This window comes from Mustela erminea, chromosome 13, assembly GCF_009829155.1.
Source record: "Mustela erminea isolate mMusErm1 chromosome 13, mMusErm1.Pri, whole genome shotgun sequence".
NCBI classification, from domain to species: Eukaryota; Metazoa; Chordata; class Mammalia; order Carnivora; family Mustelidae; genus Mustela; species Mustela erminea.
Window position 1 is genome coordinate 78132921 of NC_045626.1, and position 24055 is coordinate 78156975.

The following is a 24055-nucleotide window of genomic DNA, read 5'->3' on the forward strand; positions in this document are numbered from 1 at the left end:
CAGGAATACAGCACATAGAATTTGTGGGTTTTTGCCCATGATTCTTCAGTCTTTCAAAGTTAAATTTTTTATTTTTTTCTTACTCTATTTTTAAATTTTTCCTCTTTCCTATTTTAAAGTTTATTACCTATTTTATCAATAACTTTTTAAAAAACCATTTTAAATTTTCACTGTTATAATCATATACTATCCCTTCCTTCTGTTTAACCTTATTTCTTGTATACATATAGGTTTTTCTTTTTTTTTTAATTTTGGGATACAGTTTCCTCTAATAGACCAGAATATACCTTAAATCTAGTACATGGCTTTTTCTAGTCTCCAGCCTGATCACATCCTTTCCTCCTTTTTTTTCTTTTTTCAACCAACTTCTTATCAATTCCTTTTTTAATTTTCATATTTGCAGTCATATTCCATCTTTTCATTGTGTTTACCCTTATTTTTGTATATATATGTTTTTCTTTCTTTAAAATCTTGGGAAGCAGTTTCTTCTAACAGACCAAAATACACCCAAAATCAAGTGTGTGGTTCTGTTCTATTCACCAGGCTAATATATCTATATATATATATATATATAATATTATATATAATACATAACCATATAATCATATAATTAATTATATACCATAATATAATAATATAATTATATAATTATATGATATATGTTATACATAAATAACATATTTATAATAAACTTATAATAATTATAATTATATCTAGATATATGTATATCTAGATATATATATATCTTGTTTCTATATATAGAAACAAGAAAGGTCTCAAGTATACAACCTAACCCTACACCTAAAGGAGCCAGAGAAAGAATAGCAAAAAAAGCCTAAACCCAGTAGGAGAAGAGAAATAATAAAGATCAGAGCAGAAATCAATGAAATAGAAGCCAAAAGAACAGTGGAACAGATAAACAAAACTAGGAACTAATTCTTTGAGAGATTTAATAAGATTGATAAACCCCTGGCCAGACTTATCAAAAAGAAAAGAGAAAGGACCCAAATTAATAAAATCATGAATGAAAGAGATCAGATTACAACCTACATCAAAGAAATATAAACAATTTTAAGAACATATTATGAGCAACTCTACGCCAACAAATTTGACAATCTGGAAGAAATGGATGCATTTCTAGAGACATATAAACTACCACAACTGAACCAGAAAGAAATAGAAAACCTGAACAGACCCATAATCAGTAAGAAGATTGAAGCAGTCATCAAAAATTCCCAAGAAACAAGAGCCCAGGGCCCGACGGCTTCCCGGGGGAATTCTACCAAATATTTAAAGAAGAACTAATACCTATTCCCGTGAAACAATTCCAAAAAATAGAAATTGAAGGAAAACTTCCAAACTCATTTTATGAGGCCAGCATTACCTTGATCCCAAAACCAGACAAAGACCCGATCAAAAAGGAGAATTACAGACCAATATCCCTGATGAACATGGATGCAAAAATTCTCTCCAAAATACTAGCCAATAGGATCCAACAGTACATTAAAAAGATTATTCACCACGACCAAGTGGGATTTTTTCCTGGGCTACAAGAATGGTTCAACATCCACAAATCAATCAATGTGATATATTAATAAAAGAAAGAAGAACTATACAATCCTCTCAGTAGACTAAGAAAAAGCATTTGACAAAGTACAGCATCCTTTCTTGATCAAAACTCTTCACAGGGTAAGGATAGAGGGTATATACCTCAAAATCATCAAAGTCATCTATGAAAAACTCACAGTGAATATCATTCTCAAAGGGGAAAAGCTGAGAGTTTGTCCCCTAAGTTCAGGAACACAGCAGGGCTGTCCACTATCACCACTGCTATTCAACATAGTACTAGAAGTCCTAGCCTCAGCAATCAGACAACAAAAAGAAATAAAAGGCATCTGAATCAGCAAAGAAGAACCCAAACTCTCAGTTTCTGCATTTGATAGGATACTTTATGTAGAAAACCCAAAAGACTCCAGTCCAAAACTGCTACAGCTCATACAGGAATTCAGTAAAGTGTCAGGATATAAAAATCAATGCACAGAAATCAGTTGCATTTCTATACACCAATAGCATGATGGAAGAGAAATTAAGGAGTCATACCATTTATGATTGCACCCAAAGCCACAAGATACCTAGGAATAAACCTAACCAAAGACACAAAGAATCTGTACTCAGAAAACTATAAAGCACTCATGAAAAAAACTGAGAAAGACACAAAGAAGTAGAAAAACGTTCCATGCTCATGGATTGGCAGAAAAAATATTGTAAAAATGTCTATGATACCTAAAGCAATCTATACATTTAATGCAATCCCTATGAAAATACCATCAACTTTTTTCAAAGAAATGGAACAAATAATCCTAAAGTTTATATGGAAACAGAAAAGACCCCAAATAGCCAGAGGAATGTTGAAAAAGAAAACCAAAGTTGGCGGCATCACAATTCCAGAATTCAAGCTCCATTACAAACATGTAATCATCAAGACATTATGGTACTGGCACAAAAACAGACACATAGATCAATGGAACAGAACAGGGAGCCCAGAAATGGACCTTCAACTCTGCAGTCAACTAGTTTTTGACAAACCAGGAAAGAATGTACAGTGGAAAAAAAGACAGTCTCTTCAACAAATTGTGTTGCAAAAATTGGACAGCCACACGCAGAAGAATGAAACTGGACCATTTCCTTACACCACACACAAAAATAGACTCAAAATGGGTGAAAGACCTCAATGTGAGACAGGAATCCATCAAAATCCTTGAGAAGTACATAGGTAGCAACCTCTTCGACCTCAGTCTCAGCAACTTCTTCTTAGAAACATTCGCCAAAGGCAAGGGAAGCAAGGCCAAAAATGAACTCTTAGGACTTCATCAAGATTAAAAGCTTTTGCACAGCAAAGGAAATGGTCAACGAAACCAAGACAACTGACAGAATGGGAGAAGATTTTTACAAATGACATATCAAATAAAGCGCTAGTATACCAAATCTATAAAGAACTTATCAAACTCAACACCCAAAGAACAAAGAATCCAATCAAGAAATGGGCAGAAGACATGAACAGACATTTCTGCAAAGAAGACATCCAAATGGCCAACAGACACATGAAAAAGTCTTCAACATCACTTGGCACCAGGGAAATACGAATCAAAACCACAGTGAGATACCACCTCACACCAGTCAGAATGGCTAAAATTAACCAGTCAGGAAATGACAGATGTTGGCAAGGATGCAGAGAAAGGGGAACCCTCCTACACTGTTGGTGGGAATGCAAGCTGGTGCAGCCACTCTGGAAAAGAGTATGGTGGGTCCTCAAAAAGTTGAAAATAGAGCTACCCTGTGACCCAGCAATGGCACTACTGGGTATTTACCCTAAAGATACAAATGTAGTGATCCAAAGGGGCACGTGCACCCCAATGTTTATAGCAGCACTGTCCACAATAGCCAAACTACGGAAAGAGCCTAGATATCCAACAAATGAATGGATAAAGAAGATGTGAGACATATAATATACACATATACCTACACACAATGGAATACTATGCAGCCATTAAAAAGTGAAATTCTGACATTTGCAATGAAATGCAAGGGTCATAGAGGGTGTTATGCTTAGTGAAATAAGCCAACCAAAGAAAGACAATTATCATATGATCTCTCTGATATGAGGCATTTGAGAGGCTGGGCAGGGAGTTGTGGGGGTTAGGGAGGGAAAAAATGAAACAAGATGGGACCGAGGAGGGAGACAAACCATAAGAGCCTCTTAATCTCAGGAAACAAACTAGGGTTGCTGGGGGATGGAGGGCAAAGGAGGGATAGGGTGGCTGGGCTATGGACACTGGGTGGGGTATGTGGTATGGTGTGGTGAGTGCTGGGAATTGTGTAAGTCTGATGATTCACAGACCTGTACCCCTAAAGCAAATAATACTTTATGTGTTATTAAAAACATATATCTATTACTTATGAAAATAAAATATATTCCCAATCCATTTGATATTTGTTTCTTCAAATTTCTGTCCATCAAGTGCTTTCAGAACTTCAGAGGTTCTGTACATGCTGTTCTCTCTGGAACAACGCTCTTCCTGCAAGAGTTCGTATCTACTCATGGTTCATATCTCAGCTCAAATGCACCTTGCTCAGGGAAGCCTTTCCAACCTATTACCACCATTCCCACTGTAGATTACACCCTCCAATTAAATGCTTTCATATTATTCTGTTTCTCCAGATTTAATCTTATTTAAATTTGGAGGATCATTTCATTAATGTCTGACCTCTTCCCTAGACTATACGTTTCATAAAACAGGATTTGATTTCCTTGCCACTGTTCCCAGAAATTTCTGTAGTGCCTGGCACAAGGTAGGCACCTGGTTTATTGAATGAACAACACTTCTGGGAGGGGATTGATTTTGAAATTTCATAGAAACTAACATCTCTTTTGGTAACTTGTTCTAGGGTGTCTCAACCTTTTCAGTTCCAAAATCATCCCTAATGTCTAGCCTTAAATTCCCCCTCCCTTGGCAGAGAAAACATTCTACAAAAAGAGTTATACCTGAAAGCTGTAGTCTTTGTGGGAGCCAAGGAGAAATTACAAGCTTCCTCTCTGATGGGGCCCTGGGAATTTCCTCCCACTCCCCACCAAGACGAAATCCGAACATTCTTGATGCGTGTTAATTGCGAATGAAGCCTACCCTTACCTGGTTCAACGCAATTATCTACAAAGCTGGTCAAAAAGGCTCAGATGGAGGTGGTTTAAGCACAAAAAGGAAGGGAGAACATTATTTGAGTAGCAAGTAGGCAAGCAAAATCCATCATGGTTAATTATTTGCTCTTAATTGTCAGGAAATGAAGGACGGATGGAAGACGGTTTAAATGGAATAATACGAAAAGTGTTCTTCTACCCAAATGCTGTAGCCAAATTTGCAAGTGAGACTTTTCATAATCCACGGGTTGTTAATTATCTAAACACGGGTCCCTTGGAGCTGCCTGAGTGAAGATTAATTAGTTTTTGAAATAATAGCTAAATTGATGCGGGGAAGGAGTTCAGACTCCAAAATAATGGCTGAAAATTAGCCATCCTATTTCTTCATTTCTCTTTGCCGGGTTCCTAGAGGACATTTATCTCTGCTGCTTCTGCAGAGAGGGCTCATTAATCACACAGGCAGAGGGGCCTTCCCCAATTTGTGACGTGGAATGAAAAAGCAGCCCCACAAAGTGCACAGGAGAAGAAAAGCCGATGATTTTCTGCACGAACTTCTTTCCAAACTCAGTCATGGCCAGACACGTCCTCGTCAATAGGAGCAAGACAAGGCATAAACTCCAAAACCCGATTCTCCTCCCCTGGACTGGAAAGTGGGTCTGTGGGCAGGTTTTCATGGGCCCACATGTCCAGTCCAAAGACTGGACTTCTGACTCAGAGAAGGACTTAGATAAATAGTCTTCTTCCTTTTTTTCCTATGTAAATAAGATTAAGGGTTGGTTTTTTTTTTTTCCCCTGTTTACTTACCACATTCTACCACAGAAAAGGAAGCAGGGTAAGTTTTCACTAAATTTGGAAGGTACATTTAGGTACATTAAGGTACATTAAAAAATAGAGATGAGGGGCACCTGGATGGCTGAGTTGGTTAAGCGTCTGACTTTAGCTAAGGTCATGATCTTGGGGTCCTGGGATCAAGCTCTGCCTCAGGATCCCTGTTTAACGGGGTGTCTGCTTGTCCCTCTCCTTTGCCCTTCTCCAGTTCATGCTCTCTCTCTCTCTCAAATAAGTAAATAAAATCTTTAAAAGAAGAAAAAAAGAAGTCTTATGAGAAATTATGTGAAACACACCTGTAAATGGTCTCATTGGAGGATGAGGAGGCTGGGCCATTTATTCGATGATTTTCCTGCCTCGGTAGCTGAGGGTTTCGCCGAGGCTGTTAGATCTGACACTGTTCTCCCTGGTAGCAGAGGAAGACCTTGGGCAAAAAAGGGAGATGCAGGTGGAAACTCTGGCCAGCTGAAGGTGAGTCCAGGCGGACCAAGGGGGATACACGGTGGGCCATTAAGAGTTGCCGCGGTAGCCTTGTCCCAGAGTAGGCGACACTGGGGTCCAAGAAGTTGGTGACTCTCCAGATATGCTAGATTACAAAGCTGTGGACAGAGAAAACACACAGTGGATTCAAAGACAAGCCCCTAAATGAGAGTTATAAGGGTAGACACTACAAAATAAAGCATGATAGCTTCCCGCAGGAGCAACTCTACATACTTCAGTGTACTTTAGAGAAAATGCGGAGAGATTTATTTAAGTATGAATGGTTAGAGATTCCAACAACCAAGTCTAGGGGAAAATAGTTGACACAGGGTTTGTGTTACTGTCCAAAGAAATACCCCTTGTCCTGAATCATTATCTTCCAAAGCTGCTGGGCTTTCTTGTCTTTTCCCTCCTACCCTGGAACTCAGACCAAGCCAACTTTGTTACTCAGTTTATTAGCAAGATCTAGTATTGTCTTGGGTTTGGTTCTCCTAGGAAAAAAGGCAGAAAGGCAATGATTCAAGGAGTCTGAGGGGTAATCCCAGGAAAGTAGGCATCACTGGCTGAGTTCCCCAGAAAGTGGACTCTGAGATGGAGTTAGCAGGCAGGGTGTTTATTAGAGAATGCCCTTGGAATCTACACCTATAACAGGAAGGGGAAGGAAGCAGGTACGGGAAGCAGGAAGAGACAAGCCAGCAGGCAGGCCCAGCAACACCTGAGCCAACCCTACAGAGAGCTCTGAGGCTCAAATGATCCTTATGAGTGGTCCAAAACTTGGCTAGGATGACTAAGCCTTTATAACCTCAAACGAATCAGTCATTGATTGTGGGCTTTCCCAGAACCAGGTGTGTCCCTACACAAGGCAGCTGTCTGCAGCCAAATGATCTCTAAAGGGACTGACAGTTGAAGGTCATCTGCCAACAGCACTCCTGGCAGCTGGGGGAACAAGTCCTTCAATGAAGGGACATGTGCATGTTGTATCAGTGTCCAATACAGGAGGGGGAGTGGAGTAAATGAGATAGGAAAGGAAAGAAGTCAATAAACAGTACATTATTGAAGAGGTTACCACTGTGGGCAATCAGATCATTCCACCCAGGACAGCAAGAGAGCTGGGGTATTTCTCTACCAGCTCCCATCAGTCACTGGTTGAGAGCTAAGACTATGGAGCCTGGACACAAGCTCATGGGGCTCCAGCTACCAGAGAAAGCCAATATGCAGAGTCATTGTGCTGCCCTTTGGGATCCTTGGGCAGAGTAAGCATAAAACGGTATCAGTAGCATACGGAGGGGCACCCAGAGTATCTGCTAAAGCACCAAACTGTTACCCAAGAATGATCCGAAAAGGGTTTTTCTGCCATACAAGACAGCTCTGACCCCTCTTCTCAACCACCCAAGTGTCACAGAACCATCCTTTTGCCAAACTCCAATTAGAGTGATCTCCCTAAAGTACAAAATTAAACATGTCACTCCCTCTGCTTGAAAGCCCATCCTACTTCCCTCTCTGTTATAAGAAAAAGTCCAAATTTCTCCCTCTGGCTTAAAATGGCCCACCTCTAAAGCATGACCTTGCCTCACTCTACCTTCTACGACCTGCCCAGTTAGACTGCACTCATTTCTGTCCCTCAAATTCATCACGCCCTCTTCCTTTCTGGTCTTTGCACATAGTGTTTCCCTTCCTTAAAATATTCTTCTTCACTTTTCCCCACACCCATAGCTTCCTCAGGTCTCAGTCTAGTGATGCTTCTTCCAGGAAGCCTTCCTTCTACCACAGGGTGGGGAGATGCCTCCTCCTTACAGTCCCCTCCTTGCAATCCCAGCATGCTGAACTCCTCCATTGGTAGTATTTATACACTGCATTGTATTTTTGGGTTGACATATCTGTCTTCCTCACTGGACAGAGCTTTGCAAGGGCAGAGACCATGACTTGCTCACCAGTATGTTGTCAGTGCGCAGCACAAATGCTTGCCACAAGGTTGTTACTCAATAAATTGTGGGGGAATAACTGTGGAGCCAAATTTGCCCCAAACCCACAATGCATGATGCCCTGTAGCTTCCCAGTTTGGTCCCGTTCCAACAATCACTTTCTTGTTTTTTTGTTTGTTTGTTTATTTTTGAGAGAGGGAAAGAGAGCATGAGCAGGGGAGGGGCAGAGGAAGGGGGAGAGAGAGAGACCATTTTAAGCAGGCTCTGTGCTCAACACGGAGCACAACACAGGGCTCAATCTCACAACCCTGAGATTATGAGCTGAACCACAATTAAGAGTTGAATGCTTAGCCAACTGAGCCACCAAGGTGCCCCCCCCACCCCGGTAATCACTTTGAAGCAATACAGACAACCTCTTCACCAGGGAAGTCTTTGATGTCTGATCTACCCTTCTGCCAATGGGATCATTACTTTTCATGCCTGGGTATTATGAGAAAACTGACATTTGGCCTCAGAAGAGGGAGGACACAGTGATTCAAGTAAGGAGAGGTTTTTACAACTTCCAGTTATGGAAGTGAGGTGTATGAAGGCATAGAAGTTCCTACGGAAGAGAACGGTTTGGTTAATCAAGGAGAAGTGCAGATTTAATGAGGACTCTGCCGTGGCCGAGGTGCAGACCTCATCTTTTACAACCACTCGCAGCAAGAAAAAAGCAGACAATGAATCAGAAAGCCCGGATCATTCCCAAGCTGTGAAGATCCAGTCCCCACACTAACTGACCTCCAGAAGTGACATTGGAGTTTTAGAATCTGAATGCATCTAGATGTCCAAGCAATCAATAATCCCCAGGGAAGCTAATCGAGTTAACTGGGGCCCAGCAGACATGGCCTGAAATTGTACAGAGCCTAAAGAAAGTCCATCCACAGGCCAGACATGGAATGGAAACTAAAAAATAAGGGCTTGGAATTGGTACTACAATTCTGACAGTGGATGCTTCTTTCCCCAATAGACGATAAACTCCATGAGGACAGGAATTCTGTCCCTCCATTTAGAGATGTAGCCCGAGTCTACTAAAGCATCAGATATGTAGCAAATATTCATCAAATTGCTGAAAGTGTGACTGAATAAATACTGAACGCTCTAATCCTTTCTCTTAAAATCTTGCAACATCTTATTGCTGCCAATTTCTCCAGTTTTGTGTCTCTCCATTCTCCACAATGCAACTGAGCCTCTAGCCAAGGCAAAAATGTGGAGGAGTCGAAGCTCTCATCCACTGATGATGGAAATGTAAATTTGTACAAGTACTCTGAAAATCTATCTGGTGGTGTCTACTAATATTAAATATATACATACACGACAACCTAGAAATCCCATTCCTACGTATATGTTTGGGAGAACTACACTCATATATTCACTAAAAGACATGTATAGAAAGGTTCATCGCATCACTATTCACAATGGCCCCAAACTGGAAACTATTGAGGTGCCCATCAATGCTAGAATGGATAGAATGGATAAATATGTTGGAGTATGATCATACAGTGGAGTGTGGTAACGAGAATGAGGAAACTACAGGCAGCAATGTGGACGAATATGACAAATGTTGAGTGAAATAACCCAGACACAAAAAGATTATCGTAGGATTCAATATACATAAAGTTCAAAAACAAGCAAAATAATCTATTTAGTTAAAAGACATGGAGTAGACAGATAACCTTGGGGATGGTAGTGACCAAAACAGGTGATGGTTGTTATGGACAAACATTTGCAATGATCCATCTCTTCATCCGGGTCACATGGGTATGTTCCGATCACAAACTCATTACGCTGCATGTGCTTATGATTTGTGCTTTTTGCTATATTTAGGTTATACTTAATTTTTAAATTTTAATTTAAAAAAATAATTTCAGCCAATGACTTGCAAACCCAAATTCCTGTGTATTTAATATGTGAGCGACATGGGACAGAGGGCCAGGTATGAGGACAACAAGAGGTAGGGACTGAATGAGGAGGTAGTCAAGCTCCTCTAAAGACATTTAAATACAGATTTTGAAAAATATGTGCTCACCCAACCAAACATGACTGGTGGACCAATTCGGCCCATGTGTGACCAATTATCGGTCTCTTCAGGTCTGCCCATGCTCAACCACCAGAGTCTCCAAACACACCTGACAACACCTCTTTAAGCCATTGCCCTCACCGTGTCTTCTGCCACCTTCTCCCATGGCAAGGCCTTCCTCATCCTCCAAGTTCTAGCTAAAATGTTTACCAGGTGGAAAGGCTTGCTGTCCCCTCCTCTCTCACACACTAATAATCACTTTCTCCTTTGTGCTGCCACCCCCACAAAGTATAAAGCTCCAAGAGGCCAAAGATTTGCTTTCCCAGCTTCACTGCCAGTACCTAGGACAGCACCTTGACCATGGTAAATGCTTAATCTCTATGTTGAAATATAGCAAGAGAAAAATACCTACTATAGCACTATAATTTTGTTCTTTATCCAGAAGGATGTAGTTATGAAGTCCATTCTCTTACACCGTACACAAAGATGAATTCAAAATGGATAAAAGACCTCAACGTGAGGGGCGCCTGGGTGGCTCAGTGGGTTAAGCCGCTGCCTTCGGCTCAGGTCATGATCTCGGGGTCCTGGGATCGAGTCCCGCATCGGGCTCTCTGCTCAGCAGGGAGCCTGCTTCCTCCTCTCTCTCTCTGCCTGCCTCTCTTCCTACCTGTGATCTCTCTCTGTCAAATAAATAAATAAAATCTTTAAAAAAAAAAAAAAAAAAAAGACCTCAACGTGAGACAGGAATCCATCAGAATCCTAGAGGAGAACATAGGCAGTAATCTCTTCGATATCAGTCACAGCAACTTCTTTCAAGATATGTCTCCAAAGGCAAAGGAAACAAAAGCCAAAATAAACTTCTGGGACTTCATCAAAATCAAAAGCTTCTGCACAGCAAAGGAAACAGTCAAGAAAACAAAGAGGCAACCCATAGAATGGGAGAAGATATTTGCAAATGACAGTACAGACAAAAGGTTGATATCCAGGATCTATAAAGAACTCCTCAAACTCAACACACACACAACAGACAATCATATCAAAAAATGGGCAGAAGATATGAACAGACACTTCCCCAATGAAGACATACAAATGACTATCAGGCACATGAAAAAATGTTCATCATCACTAGCCCTCAGGGAGATTCAAATTAAAACCACATTGAGATATCACCTTATACCAGTTAGAATGGCCAAAATTAGCAAGACAGGAAACAACATGTGTTGGAGGGGATGTGGAGAAAGGGGAACCCTCTTACACTGTTGGTGGGAATGCAAGTTGGTACAGCCTCTTTGGAGAACAGTGTGGAGATTCCTCAAGAAATTAAAAATAGAACTTCCCTATGACCCTTCAATTGCACTACTGGGTATTTACCCCAAAGATACAGATGTAGTGAAAAGAAGGGCCATCTGTACCCCAATGTTTATAGCAGCAATGGCCACGGTTACCAAACTGTGGAAAGAACCAAGATGCCCTTCAATGGACGAATGGATAAGGAAGATGTGGTCCATATACACTATGGAGTATTACGCCTCCATTAGAAAGGATGAATACCCAACTTTTGTAGCAACATGGATGGGACTGGAGGAGATTATGCTGAGTGAAATAAGTCAAGCAGAGAGAGTCAATTATCATATGGTTTCACTTATTTGTGGAGCATAACAAATAGCATGGAGGACATGGGGAGTTGGGAGAAGGGAGTTGGGGGAAATTGGAAGGGGAGGTGAACCATGAGAGACTATGGACTCTGAAAAACAATCTGAGGGGTTTGAAGTGGTAGTGGGGTGGGAGGTTGGGGGAACCAGGTGGTGTGTATTAGAGAGGGTATGGATTGCATGGAGCACTGGGTGTGGTACAAAAACAATGAATACTGTTATGCTGAAAATAAATAAATAATAAATAATAAATAATAATAAAATAAGTATGCATAGCCCATCAATTCCCCCACACAAAATCCAAAAGATGATAATAGTACCTTATTGGGATTTGGATGGTATATTCTAATCCCTATAGACTCTAAAGACAATAAAGATTTTGAAATTGTTTCTTATTCTGTTATAACACTCTGCTAAAGCCTACAAGCTACTCCAGTATGTCCAAAGATTTCCCACCCCTCCCAAGGAATGATACCCCATGAGGAATTACTAATTTGGAAGCCTCCTCCCCTTGGACCCTCATTCTCTACTTCCCTTCCCTCCCAGACCCTTAGCTTATTCAAGCCATTGCTCAAACTTCTTATGCTTAGTTTCCAGGGCAATTTTTCAGCCATTTGCATTCTCCTTTTGTTCCTCTGCTGGCTTGGAGATTGTGGCAGTGAGGAAGGGGCACAGATCCTTTGGGTGTACTCGGCCTGGCCTCCCTCACAGTGGATTATCAAAAAGTAATCAGATCTACCACACTGCCAAGATTAACATTCTCCATTATCCCATCCTCTAGTTATTATTATGCTCAAAGATATCCGTCTCCTTGGTATATGCCACAGGAAGATGGGAGTGGAGGGAGAAAAAATATGTTCCCTGCAGTCCGTTGTCGTAATAATCATCACACCGTGTTTTGACTAGATGTATATAATCTGCTTCCTTTAGGAGACTAACCCCCTGAGGGCGTGAACTAGGTTTTATTTTTCTATACATCTACGTGTCCTCAGGGCACTCACAGAGGGATGGAGTTGGGTGCCATATGGTGATACGCTCCACTGGGTAGCTGTTGAAAGAAAAGTTGCTGCCACTGGCAAAAAAGGAGCATTTTAAACCAAATTCATGTTTGCCTCCAACAGATTGCATCTGTCCAAAGTTCTGTGCTTAGGCTTCTGAAGACAAAAGGCACCAAGTGGGAGTATGGGCAACTGAAGGCTTGGACCATTCAGATGATAGGTCTACATATAGCTCTCTCACCTGGAAGCTTCGGGTGCCTACCCTGCCTTCAGTGTTGAGAATGCTGCGTGCAGAGCAGAGGATTTAAGATTCTATAAATACATGCTCTGGATGGTAAGAGCATCCACAGGCACCACTAGGTGCCAGGACCATATACATGGTGGAGATGGGGCAGAGGGGGCGCTGTGTGGAGATGCTTGTTTAATTAAAAATAACTTTTTTCTTAATGCAAACATCATCTACGTGAATTGTGGAAGATTTCAAAAATACAGAGAAGCATAATTTTTTAAATGCATGTGATACAAGGACCTAGGAATAACACCATAACTCCTTCCCGGCTTTTATATACCAATCCTGGCACTGGTCACAGAGAGTGCTTGGCTATATCGTTTTTGTGAATTCAACTCTGTTACACATGGTTTCTGCCAGGTGTAATCCTCTCCTCAGGGCCTCTTCCATGCCCACTGCCATGTCCATGTCCCTTCAACATAGCGACTCTCATCTCTGGTGGACAGTATGCATTTCTGGCAGCTCATTCTCCAGTCTATGTCACATGAGCAGTGATGGCATAAACTCTGTGCCCTGCTCCTCTCTTCCCTTTGGACTATCAAAAGCCTATTTCGTAAATCAAAAAAAAAAAAAAATGTGTTATGTTCCTGCTATAACCACCCTAATTCTTGCCAGGGTGAGATAGATGCCTCTGACTAATTAAAAAGGCATACATACTAGGAAAAAGAGAAAATACTAAACACACACACATATTTCTGCATTTCATCAAATCCAAGATGCTAGCCATTATAAGAAACCATATTTAAAAATTTAATTGAAGCATAGCATACAGAGTAAAGTGTTTAGACATAAATGCATAGCTCAATGAATAATCACAAAGCAAGCACCTGTGTGACCACCAGCTGGGTCAAGAAGTAGAATGACGCCAGCCTTTCAGAGAACCCCGGCAGCCCCTCCCCTGTTATGTTCCCTCTATTTTCTCAAAGGTAAAAACTGCCTTGACTTATAACCCTATATCTTGCTTTTTCCTTTTTTTTTTAACTTTATGTAGGTAGTATCATACATTATATATTCTTTTGTTTATGACTTCTATCATTTGGCATTATATTTGCGACACTCATCCTTGACTCACCACTATTTTATGTAGCCCTAAGAAAGAAAAAACACCACCAATTAAACTAAGGCACAAAGCTTTCTTATCACTTATAATTTTTATTTCATACCTACTTAAAGAGCTATTTTAGATTTATTTATTCAGACTTTTATCACATGTTATTCTTATGCACTATAAAAAAGGGAAAATATAAGCAAAAGAAATTTTTTTATACGACATTTCTTTTTTTTAAAGATTTTATTTATTTGACAGAGAGACAGAGATCACAAGTAGGCAGAGAGGCAGGCAGAGAGAGAGGGAAGCAGGATCCCCACTGAGCAGAGAGCCCGATGAGGGACTCGATCCCAAGACCCTGAGATCATGACCTGAGCTGAAGGCAGAGGCCTAAGCCACTGAGCCACTCAGGCACCCCTGGTAGGGCATTTCTAAAACTCTTGTGTGTTCAGAATCCAATTCTTCTGGGGGTTTCTGGGTGGTTCGATTGGCTAAGTGTCCAACTCTTGGTTTTGGCTCTGGTCATGATCTCACTCCTGGGATCAAGCCCACCATCCAGCACCATGTTGAGTTTAAGACTCAGTGGGGAGTCTGCTTGAGGATTCTCTCCCTCTGCCCCTGCCCCAGCACTTGCTCTCTCTCTCTCAAATAAATAAATCTTAAAAAAAAAAAAAAAGGATCCAGTTCTTCTGAATCACTTTCAACTCACAAAGATGTCCATTTCTTTTTTCACACAATGACATTCATCATACCACTACATTGGTGATATGGTTTTTCTTTAGGGTATCCCACTATTGTCTCCAGAGTTTTCCTCCAAGCTGATGACCCCAGCCTGCAAAGTTGAATGTTAGAAGTTTGGTTGTTTTTTTTTTTTTTTAATCAGAAATAGCAGAAGGTTTTTAGACAACAACCAGAATTTATAGTCCTTCCTTCAGTGGTCCTTAATGGTTGGATGATTAAAGCCACTTAGCCAAGTGATCCATTCAGGCTAAGAGGAATAAGAACCAAGTGTGCAAATACTGAAGACAATGACAACCACATAAAAAATGTCTGTCTGGCCGACAGTGATTGTAAGATGCCACTGATTCCCAGAAGCACCCCAACTTCTGAGATGACACAATGCTATTAATGTTTATTTTAGAAACAATGAAATGCAATATTATTTTAATCTATTTATCTTGCTTTTGTATACAGTAAAAAAATGGTCATGTGGTAGAACTATACTTTCCCTATGACAGTGAGGGAAAAAGCACCCAACAGGGAGGAAAAATTCAGAAGATCAAGAAAATATTTTGGCCAAAAAAAAATTGAGCAGCTCATTCTACTTTAAATATAAAATGAAGTATAAAATAAATTTGGCTGAATTTATTTAATTTTCTTTTTAAAAAAAAGATTTTATTTATTTATTTGACAGAGAGAGAGTATAAGTAGGCAGAGTAGCAGGCAGAGGGACATGGAGAAGCAGGCTCTCCACTGAGCTCGATCCCAGGACCCTGGGATCATGACCTGAGATGAAGGCAGCTGCTTAACCGACTGAGCCACCCAGGCGCCACTTAATTTTCACTAAAGAAATTCTTTGATGCTATGTTCTATTTCTTTAATGATTGTTCATAGTAGCTGGGTTCACCATCACACAGAACACCACCACCATCTATCCACCCAACTTCCCAAGGCAGAAACTTAAGAGATATCTCCCTTGCTCATGACCCCCACATCCAAAGTGTGTCTAAGTGGCACCCCTCCACTCACTTGAAAATCTCCCTATGCTATGTAGAGCAGTCTACATATTTAATGCAATCCCTATCAAAATACCATCAACTTTTTTCAAAGAAATGGAACAAATAATCCTAAAATTTATATGGAAACAGAAAAGACCCCAAATAGCCCGAGGAATGTTGAAAAAGAAAATCAAAGTTGGCGGCATCACAATTCCAGAATTCAAGCTCCATTACAAACCTGTAATCATCAAGACATTATGGTACTGGCACAAAAACAGACACATAGATCAAGGAACAGAGTAGGGGGCCCAGAAATGGACCCTCAACTCTGCGGTCAACTAGTTTTTGACAAAGCAGGAAAGAATGTCCAATGGAAAAAAAGTCTCTTCAACAAATGGTGTTGCAAAAATTGGACAGCCACATGCAGAAGAATGAAACTAGACCATTTCCTTACACCACACACAAAAATAGACTCAAAATGGGTGAAAGACCTCAATGTGAGACAGGAATCCATCAAAATCCTTGAGGAGAACACAGGCAGCAACCTCTTTGACCTCAGCTGCAGCAACTTCTTCCTAGAAACATCGCCAAAGGCAAGGGAAGCAAGGGCAAAAATAAACTATAAGGACTTCATCAAGATCAAAAGCTTTTGCACAGCAAAGGAAACGGTCAACAAAACCAGACAACAACGGACAGAATGGGAGAAGATATATGCAACGACCTACAGATAAAGGACTAGTATCCCGTATCTATAAAGAATTTATCAAACTCAACACCCAAAGAACAAAGAATCCAATCAAGAAATGGGCAGAAGACATGAACAGACATTTCTGCAAAGAAGACATCCAAATGGCCAACAGACACATGAAAAAGTCCTCAACATCACTTGGCACCAGGGAAATACAAATCAAAACCACAGTGAGATACCACTTCACACCAGTCAAAATGGCTAAAATTAACCAGTCAGGAAATGACAGATGTTGGTGAAGATGCAGAGAAAGGGGAACCCTCCTACACTGTTGGTGGGAATGCAAGCTGGTGCAGCCACTCTGGAAAAGAGTATGGTGGGTCCTCAAAAAGTTGAAAATAGAGCTCCCTGTGACCCAGAAATGGCACTACTGGGTATTTACCCTAAAGATACAAATGTAGTGATCCAAAGGGGTACATGCACCCCAATGTTTATAGCAGCAATGTCCATAATAGCCAAACTATGGAAAGAGCCTGGATGTCCATCAACAGATGAATGGATAAAGAAAATGCGGTATATATACACACAATGGAATACTATGCAGCTATCAAAAACTCCACAAAATCTTGCCATTTGTAATGATGTGCATGGAACTAGAGGGTATTATGTTAAGTGAAATAAGTCAATCAGAGAAAGATAATTATCATATGATTTCATTTATCAATTATCATTTATCAATTATCATAGGATCATAGGGGAAGGGAGGGAAAAATGAAACAAGATGAAACCAGAGAGGGAGACAAACCATAAGAGACTCTTAATCTCAGGAAACAGACTGAGGGTTGCTGTAGGAGAAGGGGGGTGAAAGGTATGGGACTGGATGATGGACATTGGGGAGGGTATGTGCTATGGTGTGCTGTGAATTGTGTAAGACTGATGAATCACAGACCTGTACCCCTGAAACAAATAATACATTATATGTTTATAAAAAGAAAAAATCTCTCTCATCTGCCTACCTCCCTCCCCTTCAACACAAACATTCCAGTTCAAACCACCATGACTGCTTACTTTGATGACTACAAATGTAGAGATACATTTGTGAGGTCTATCCTAGCCTCTTCTAGGCCCACTACCATCCACTTTCCACCTAGCAAAGGATCCTTCTCAAATGTAAATCTAGCCATGCCACCCTATGGCTCTAACAAATACTGTCCAAACTCCTTACCAAGGCTCCAAATTTCCTGCATTTTCTGACTGGGAGATACCATGTACGGCCATCCTGAATGACTTCAGGGCACATGATTCCCTACTCCAATCTATTGCACTATGGAGCTGTCCCTATATAACCTATCTGACTGTACACAGCAGCCCTCATCTTCTCAACTTCTCTAGCCTCATCTGTACCACTTGCCCTTTGCTCCCCACACTGGACCCACATGCACCTTCTCTTAGCACCCAAACACACCAAACTCCTTCCCAACTTTTTCTAAGCTGTTCTGACTTTTAGGCACACTAACCCTTAATTCTGCCTTCACTAAAGTAATAATACCTACTAATCCCCCATGTCTCAGTTTGAATGACACTTCCTCAAGAAAGCCTCCCGGACTGTCCAGGCTTTCCCAGACTTGGTTAAAACTGTTAACAGATCATTATTCATGTGCTTTACGAGTTAAAAATTTGTATTCTCAGGACGCCTGGGTGGCTCAGTAGGTTAAGCAGCTGCCTTCGGCTCAGGTCATGATCCCAGCGTCCTGGGATCGAGTCCCACATCGGGCTCCTTGCTCAGCAGGAAGCCTGCTTCTCCCTCTGCCTCTGCCTGCCATTCTGTCTGCCTGTGCTCGCTCTCTCTCCCCCTCTCTCTTTGATAAATAAATAAAATCTTTAAAAAAAAAATTTGTATTCTCATCTGGCGTGTCAGCTGCCCAAGAGAAGAAACTCTCTATCTCCTTGTTAATATGTTCCCAATGCCCCACATAATGCCAGGCATAGAGACAAATAAGTTCAATAAGTAGAGAATGAATGAATGGGTAGAAGGAAGGATATAGGAGGATGGAGAGACAACTAAATGAATAACTGAATGGATCCCTTTAAGACAAGCAGTGGCAGCATTAATCCACTGGTGGCGGGGTATCTATCTCCTCATTCTTCTCTCCCTCCACTTCCTCACCTGTCACCTACCTAATCTGGTCTGAGAATCAGGAGCCTCCAGTGGGTCCAAAATTGCCTTTAACCTACGGTAACCACATCTAATAAATGAAACACAAGATAGCCAGTTACTTATGAAACTCAGATAAGCAATGAAATTTTTTAGTTTGTCAAAATGAACAAAAAAAAATTTCATCTGGGCGTACTTCTTCTAAAAAAAAAAAAATTTAAATCATTATTTATCTGAAATTCAAACTTACCTGGGAATCCTGTGTTTTATATGGCGACCATACTACAGAATCTTCAAACCTGGACCTATTTGTCCCAGGCCGTCCCCTGCCTTCTGCTCACCTCTCTATCCCTGGTGGCTGACATCTGTGGACTACATTTCCCATAACCCCTTGCTGGCTGGTATCTGGGGCTGGCCAGTGGAAGGCCCAGGTTAAGAGAGCCGTGGGTAACAGAAAGAGAAAAGTTAAGTCTTTAGAAAAAACAAAAAAGTTAAGTCTTTACCTCCTTTCTTCTCAGCTTCAGGCAGCATCTCTAGTAGCAGCCATGTCACTTCTCTAAGTCCAGCTCTGCTAGAAGGCTCTCTGTAGTTCCAACTTCCAAAGGCTGACCCCAACTCCCTTTCACACCATCCTGCATGTGCCCCTCGGGCCTGGGACAGAAGCAGCGGCCTGCTATTGCCAACCTCTGAGTCGCTTCACCATTTCACTTCCTCTGTTCTTTGCTCACCTGTGCAATCCATTCCCTGCATTAAATTTCTTTGGTATTAAAACCACAGAAGGTTCTGTTCTCCTGATTTGAACTCTGACTCATACACACCTCTGACTCCTTGTCTACTGCCTGGGTTGTTGGGCATAACTCTTCCTTCAAGAATGTGAGCCATCTACAGGACCATCCCCACTTTTGATGCTTCCCCTGGTCTATTGCTTGGGGAAATGGCTTCATCATTATTTTTACGAGTAGAATAACAGAGCTAACATTTATTGAGTAGTTACTATTTGCAAAGCATGACACCCACTTCATTTCATTTACTTTCCAAAACAACTTTACGACTTGGTACTATTATCCCCATTTGGCAGATAAGGAACTTAAGGCTTAGAGACCAAGGTGATGCCTTTAGGACAAGTGAACACAAGCATGTGTGACTCCATGCTCTTAATCATCCCTCTGCCTAGGAGTCCAGTGCCACCCCCTTTTGTAGGTCCATACTCTTGGAGCCAATGACAGTTCTCTTGGGAGGTTTGGGTATCTTTAGAAGCTTGTACGTAGACTATCTCTGGAGGTGTCTTTTGAGTTTTTCAGCCAGTAGGCTGTACCTTGAGGCTGCTTTGAATGAACTACTCTCAGTGGTGTATGTATGTGTGGGAGTGGGCTGGTGAGTGGGGGTACCAGAGGGAGTGACCTTGAAATTGGAAATGAAGTCACTCTGTGTCAGCTGTCATCGTGGTGAGAAGCCAGCCAGGCAGCTCCACAGGGGACCCAGGGAGACATGAAAGGCATACAGAGTCAGGTTGAAGGAAATGTTATTAATCAGGTGGAGGGACTTCTGGCACCAAGGGAGTGTCTGCTCAACAAAATGTAAAGTGTCACCCGAGCAGCAGTGTGAGAAGGCCTCCTGATGTACATTACCTGAGACAGGCCCAATTTAGAGAAAAACTAAATAATGAAATGAGGCTGACACCCATCCCTCCAACACCCTTTCATGTTTCCGGGGAAACTGCAGCTAATGGAGCACTGCAGGACTCTGTACTTCACAATCAGAAGCCCACAGAGGTGACTCCATGGGGATTCAAGTCCCGAGGGGCACCTCAAATGCTACAGACCTCAGCCCTGCTAGCCCCCAGCTGCCAGCCTCATGCAGAGCCAGCTGTCTAACATTTACAAACCAATATCTATTTTCAACATGGCACAGGTGTCAGGGATTGGGCAGAAAGCCAGGCAGAGATGAAGTCAGCACAATCTGATTTGACCAAGTTCTCTGATCTGGGGAGTGGTGGAGTAGAAAAGGCAAGGTATGGTCAGGTCCGACTGGGAAGCAGACTATTTGTCTGGCAGTTTTCTTCTGAAAACTCCCCACATGAAACACCCAGTGGTCTCCAAAATCATATTCATTCATTCAGTGTTTTTTTTTTAATTCATTCATTCTGTGTTTAACATGTGTTTACTGAGCATCGACTATGCCTTGGGCATTGTTCTGGGGGCCATCCCAGACTCCCCCCATTAGGGAGGACTTAACCCATGTTCTGCCTCATTGCAGCAAGATCTTGCCTTCAGGTCCCTTGCTTCATTCTATTCACAAAGTATTAATTGAGCACCTACTTGTGCCAAGCCCTATGGTTAAATACACAGCAGTGAGCAAGACAGATCTAGTCAGTGACATATGGCAGCGAGGGTAACAGATTTGAAGGAAAAAGACTGACTTTGGAAAAAAAAAAAAAAAAGATTGACTTTGGACAAGGTAGTTTAACCCCTTAGAACGTCAGTCTCTTTGTTTTAGAGTGTGTACAAAGAAAGATATGATGAACCTCAGAAATAAAAGATGCAAAAATTACTAATTCCATCTACAAAGATCCTCTTTCTAAGTAAGGTCACCTTATGAGGCTCTGAGTAGATATAACTCTGGGGGGGGAGGGGAACTAACCCACAATTATACTAGGTTATCAACTAGTCCATATTTTTTTAAAGGATTGTCTCTATATTTATGTCTCTCTCTTTTTTTAAAAGATTTTATTTATTTATTTGACACAGAGAGAGATCACAAGCAGGCAGAGAGACAGGCAGAGAGAGAAGGGGAAGCAGGCTCCCTGCTGAGCAGAGAGCCCGATGCGGGGCTCGATCCCAGGACCCCAAGATCATGACCTGAGCCGAAGGCAGAGGCCCAACCCCACTGAGCCACCCAGGCACCCCTACATTTATGTCTCTTAATATCCACTCCATACTCTCCTTGAGATCAGAAAACATGCATAATTATTTTTTTGGATTCCCATTTTCACTAACATCTAAGTATCTGCTGAAAGAACATATGGACTGAGGGATAATAATAGGAGATTGAAAACTCAGGAGCCAGGCTGGTAACATGAATGAAGGAAGAGTGGGCCTACTAGGTGAACTGGAGGACATGTGTCCTGCATGAGGACACCATCACTCAACTCCCACCAACTCTTGCCAGAAGCATGCCCAGAGTTGTGTGCCCTTCTGATTTTTTTCCACAGAAGCAGAAACTGGCTTTTTATGTGGAACCTCCCCCAATTTTTTTTTTTTAAGATTTTTATTTATTTATTTGACAGAGAGAGATCACAAGTAGGCAGAGAGGCAGGCAGAGAGAGAGGAAGGGAAGCAGGCTCCCTGCTGAGCAGAGAGCCTGATATGGGGCTCGATCCCAGGACCCCGAGATCATGACCTGAGCCAAAGGCAGAGGCCTAACCCACTGAGCCCCCTAGGTGCCCCTCTCCCCAAGTTTTAAATGTTGGTCATAAATTAAACTTCTAAAACACAGCACAGAATCAACAAAATACATTGATAAGCTGGATTTGGTACAGGGACCACCAGCTTATCACTTCTACTCAAGACCCCAGGAATGGCTCTGATAGTATCATTTCAGGCAGGCCAGTAATACAGACATCTCTGGCCTTATAGAGTCTCTTCTCTGCCAAACTGTGGGGGTGTTTATGGAAACCTGCAAAGATTTATAAGTAGAGAATTCATATCCTTATCAATTCATGCATTCAAGTATTTACTGAACCACCATTCAATGTGATGCTCTATGCTCATCTGGGCACACAGAGGCAAAAATCAAACATCACACCTGCCCTCAGGGAGCATGGAAAGGGAGAGAGAGATCAAATCGATCGTTATTCCAAATAATATTTAATTTCAGCTATGGTGAACTGAACACAAGACAGGAGCAAATTTTACCTCACTCAGTTGTGGGTTTTTGGGTTTTTTTTTTTTTGTATTTTTGTTTAGTTTATTTGAAGATGGAGTTGTGGAGGGGGAGGGGTCACTATTTGGGGGGCACCCAGTGCAGGGCCTGAGTATTCTTATCTGGACTGTGAGCTTAGGGGCGACTTGGTGAGGACTTTCTGTTCTCTTCCTTCCCTTTCATTTCGGGGGCTTTTGAAGTACAGCGTTACTAGAACATTCTCATGCCAACTGCTCAGGCTGCAATCCTCTAGTCTGTGGTTACTCTGTGGGAGGAATAAAGCCTGCCCTTGGCTGGAAACTAGTACCCTGGCCAGAATGGGAGTAAGACCCTAGAGCACCTGGGTGGCTCAGTTGGTTGGTTGGGTGCCTGCCTTCAACTCAGGTCATGATCTCAAGGTCTTGACCGCATTGGGCCGCCTGTTCAGTGAGGCGTCTGCTTCTCCCTCTCCCTCTGCCTCTCTCCCCATGCTCATGCTCTCGCTCAAATAAATAAATGAAGTCTTTAAAAAAAAAAAAAAAAAGACCCAGAAACTTGAGGACTTCTTTGTTTCTGTCCTTATACAAAGCCGTCTGTCTGTCTTGGATATGGGAGAGCCACCTAAATGACTAGAACGGCTGCCTGTAGTAAGACTCCCATGCAAGGTCTAATGTGATCCCCTCCACATCTCTGGTCTAGCCACTTCTGGCTGTGAGACCTCCGCTTGGAGCCAGCCGAAACCAGTACCCAGCTGCGAGGAAACCCAGGCAGGAACCCTTTCCTAGGGAAGTCCGCTGTAAAAGACTACCCGTGTTAGAATGTCACTTAGACTATGGTGGATTTCTAACTTAACTATTCTTTGTTAGTGTCCTGTGCTAACTACTTAAATTACAACATTGAGTAATTTCCCCCTGTAAAAGTTTTCTAGTGTTTTCCATGGGTTAAAAATGGCATGTTCGGCGTGACACAGTATTCTAATCCATTCACTGGCACCCACCTGTAGTCTAGAATGCAATGGGAGGGGGTGTGAGGGCAGGCAGGGGGAACGGGGGGTAAGGCGAACATCTCTCCTACAGAGCAAGGCAGTGTTCAGAGTGATTCCATTTGAGGGATGTCTCCAGTCGTTTTGACATTAGTGACTTCTGACATATCCTGCAAGGGACACCACACCACCCAGGAGTTGGGGCAGGGGTGGTTCTTGGTAATGAAGCTTCTCTACTTCTCTAGGAGCATGGGATCTCCCTCTCTGGGTCCCCAAGGAAACTCCCTTGGGATGCCTTTTAACCCAATGGGAACAATTTGGATTGCAAGATTTAAGAAAAGACTGATCTTCTTCTGTAACACTGAATGGCCTCAGTACTCCTTAGAAGTCCAGTGAAAATAGCCCATTAATGGGACATGAAGCGTCAATATGATCTAAGAGTTAGATCTCTTCTGCAGGGCAAATGGATGGAGGTACGCTATGCTCCGGCCCTCATGACCCTAAATCAAGGCCCTGATCTAAGGGCCTCTTACAGAATGGGTTTGGCCACTAACCAAGCAGGTAAGCCCTTTCCTGACATATTGGATGATAACTGTCTAAACAGGCCTCCTCCTAATAAACCCAGGTTGCTGGGTGAAACCCA

The 24055-nt window shown here is 42.0% G+C and overlaps 1 protein-coding gene across 2 annotated transcripts in view; it reads right to left on the minus strand.

Moving 5' to 3' along the window:
- Window positions 1–5821: 5821 nt before the first annotated feature.
- The window catches only part of SUDS3 (SDS3 homolog, SIN3A corepressor complex component), a 205847-nt gene continuing 187613 nt past the window's right edge, over window positions 5822–24055 (minus strand). The window contains exon 14 of one of the 2 annotated variants that reach the window (XM_032309232.1): window positions 5822–6120. In XM_032309232.1, coding sequence (XP_032165123.1) covers window positions 6113–6120 — 8 coding nt within the window. In that variant the 3' untranslated portion in view covers window positions 5822–6112. The remainder of the gene's footprint in view (window positions 6121–24055) is intronic. The other variant, XM_032309237.1, reaches the window with a different exon arrangement.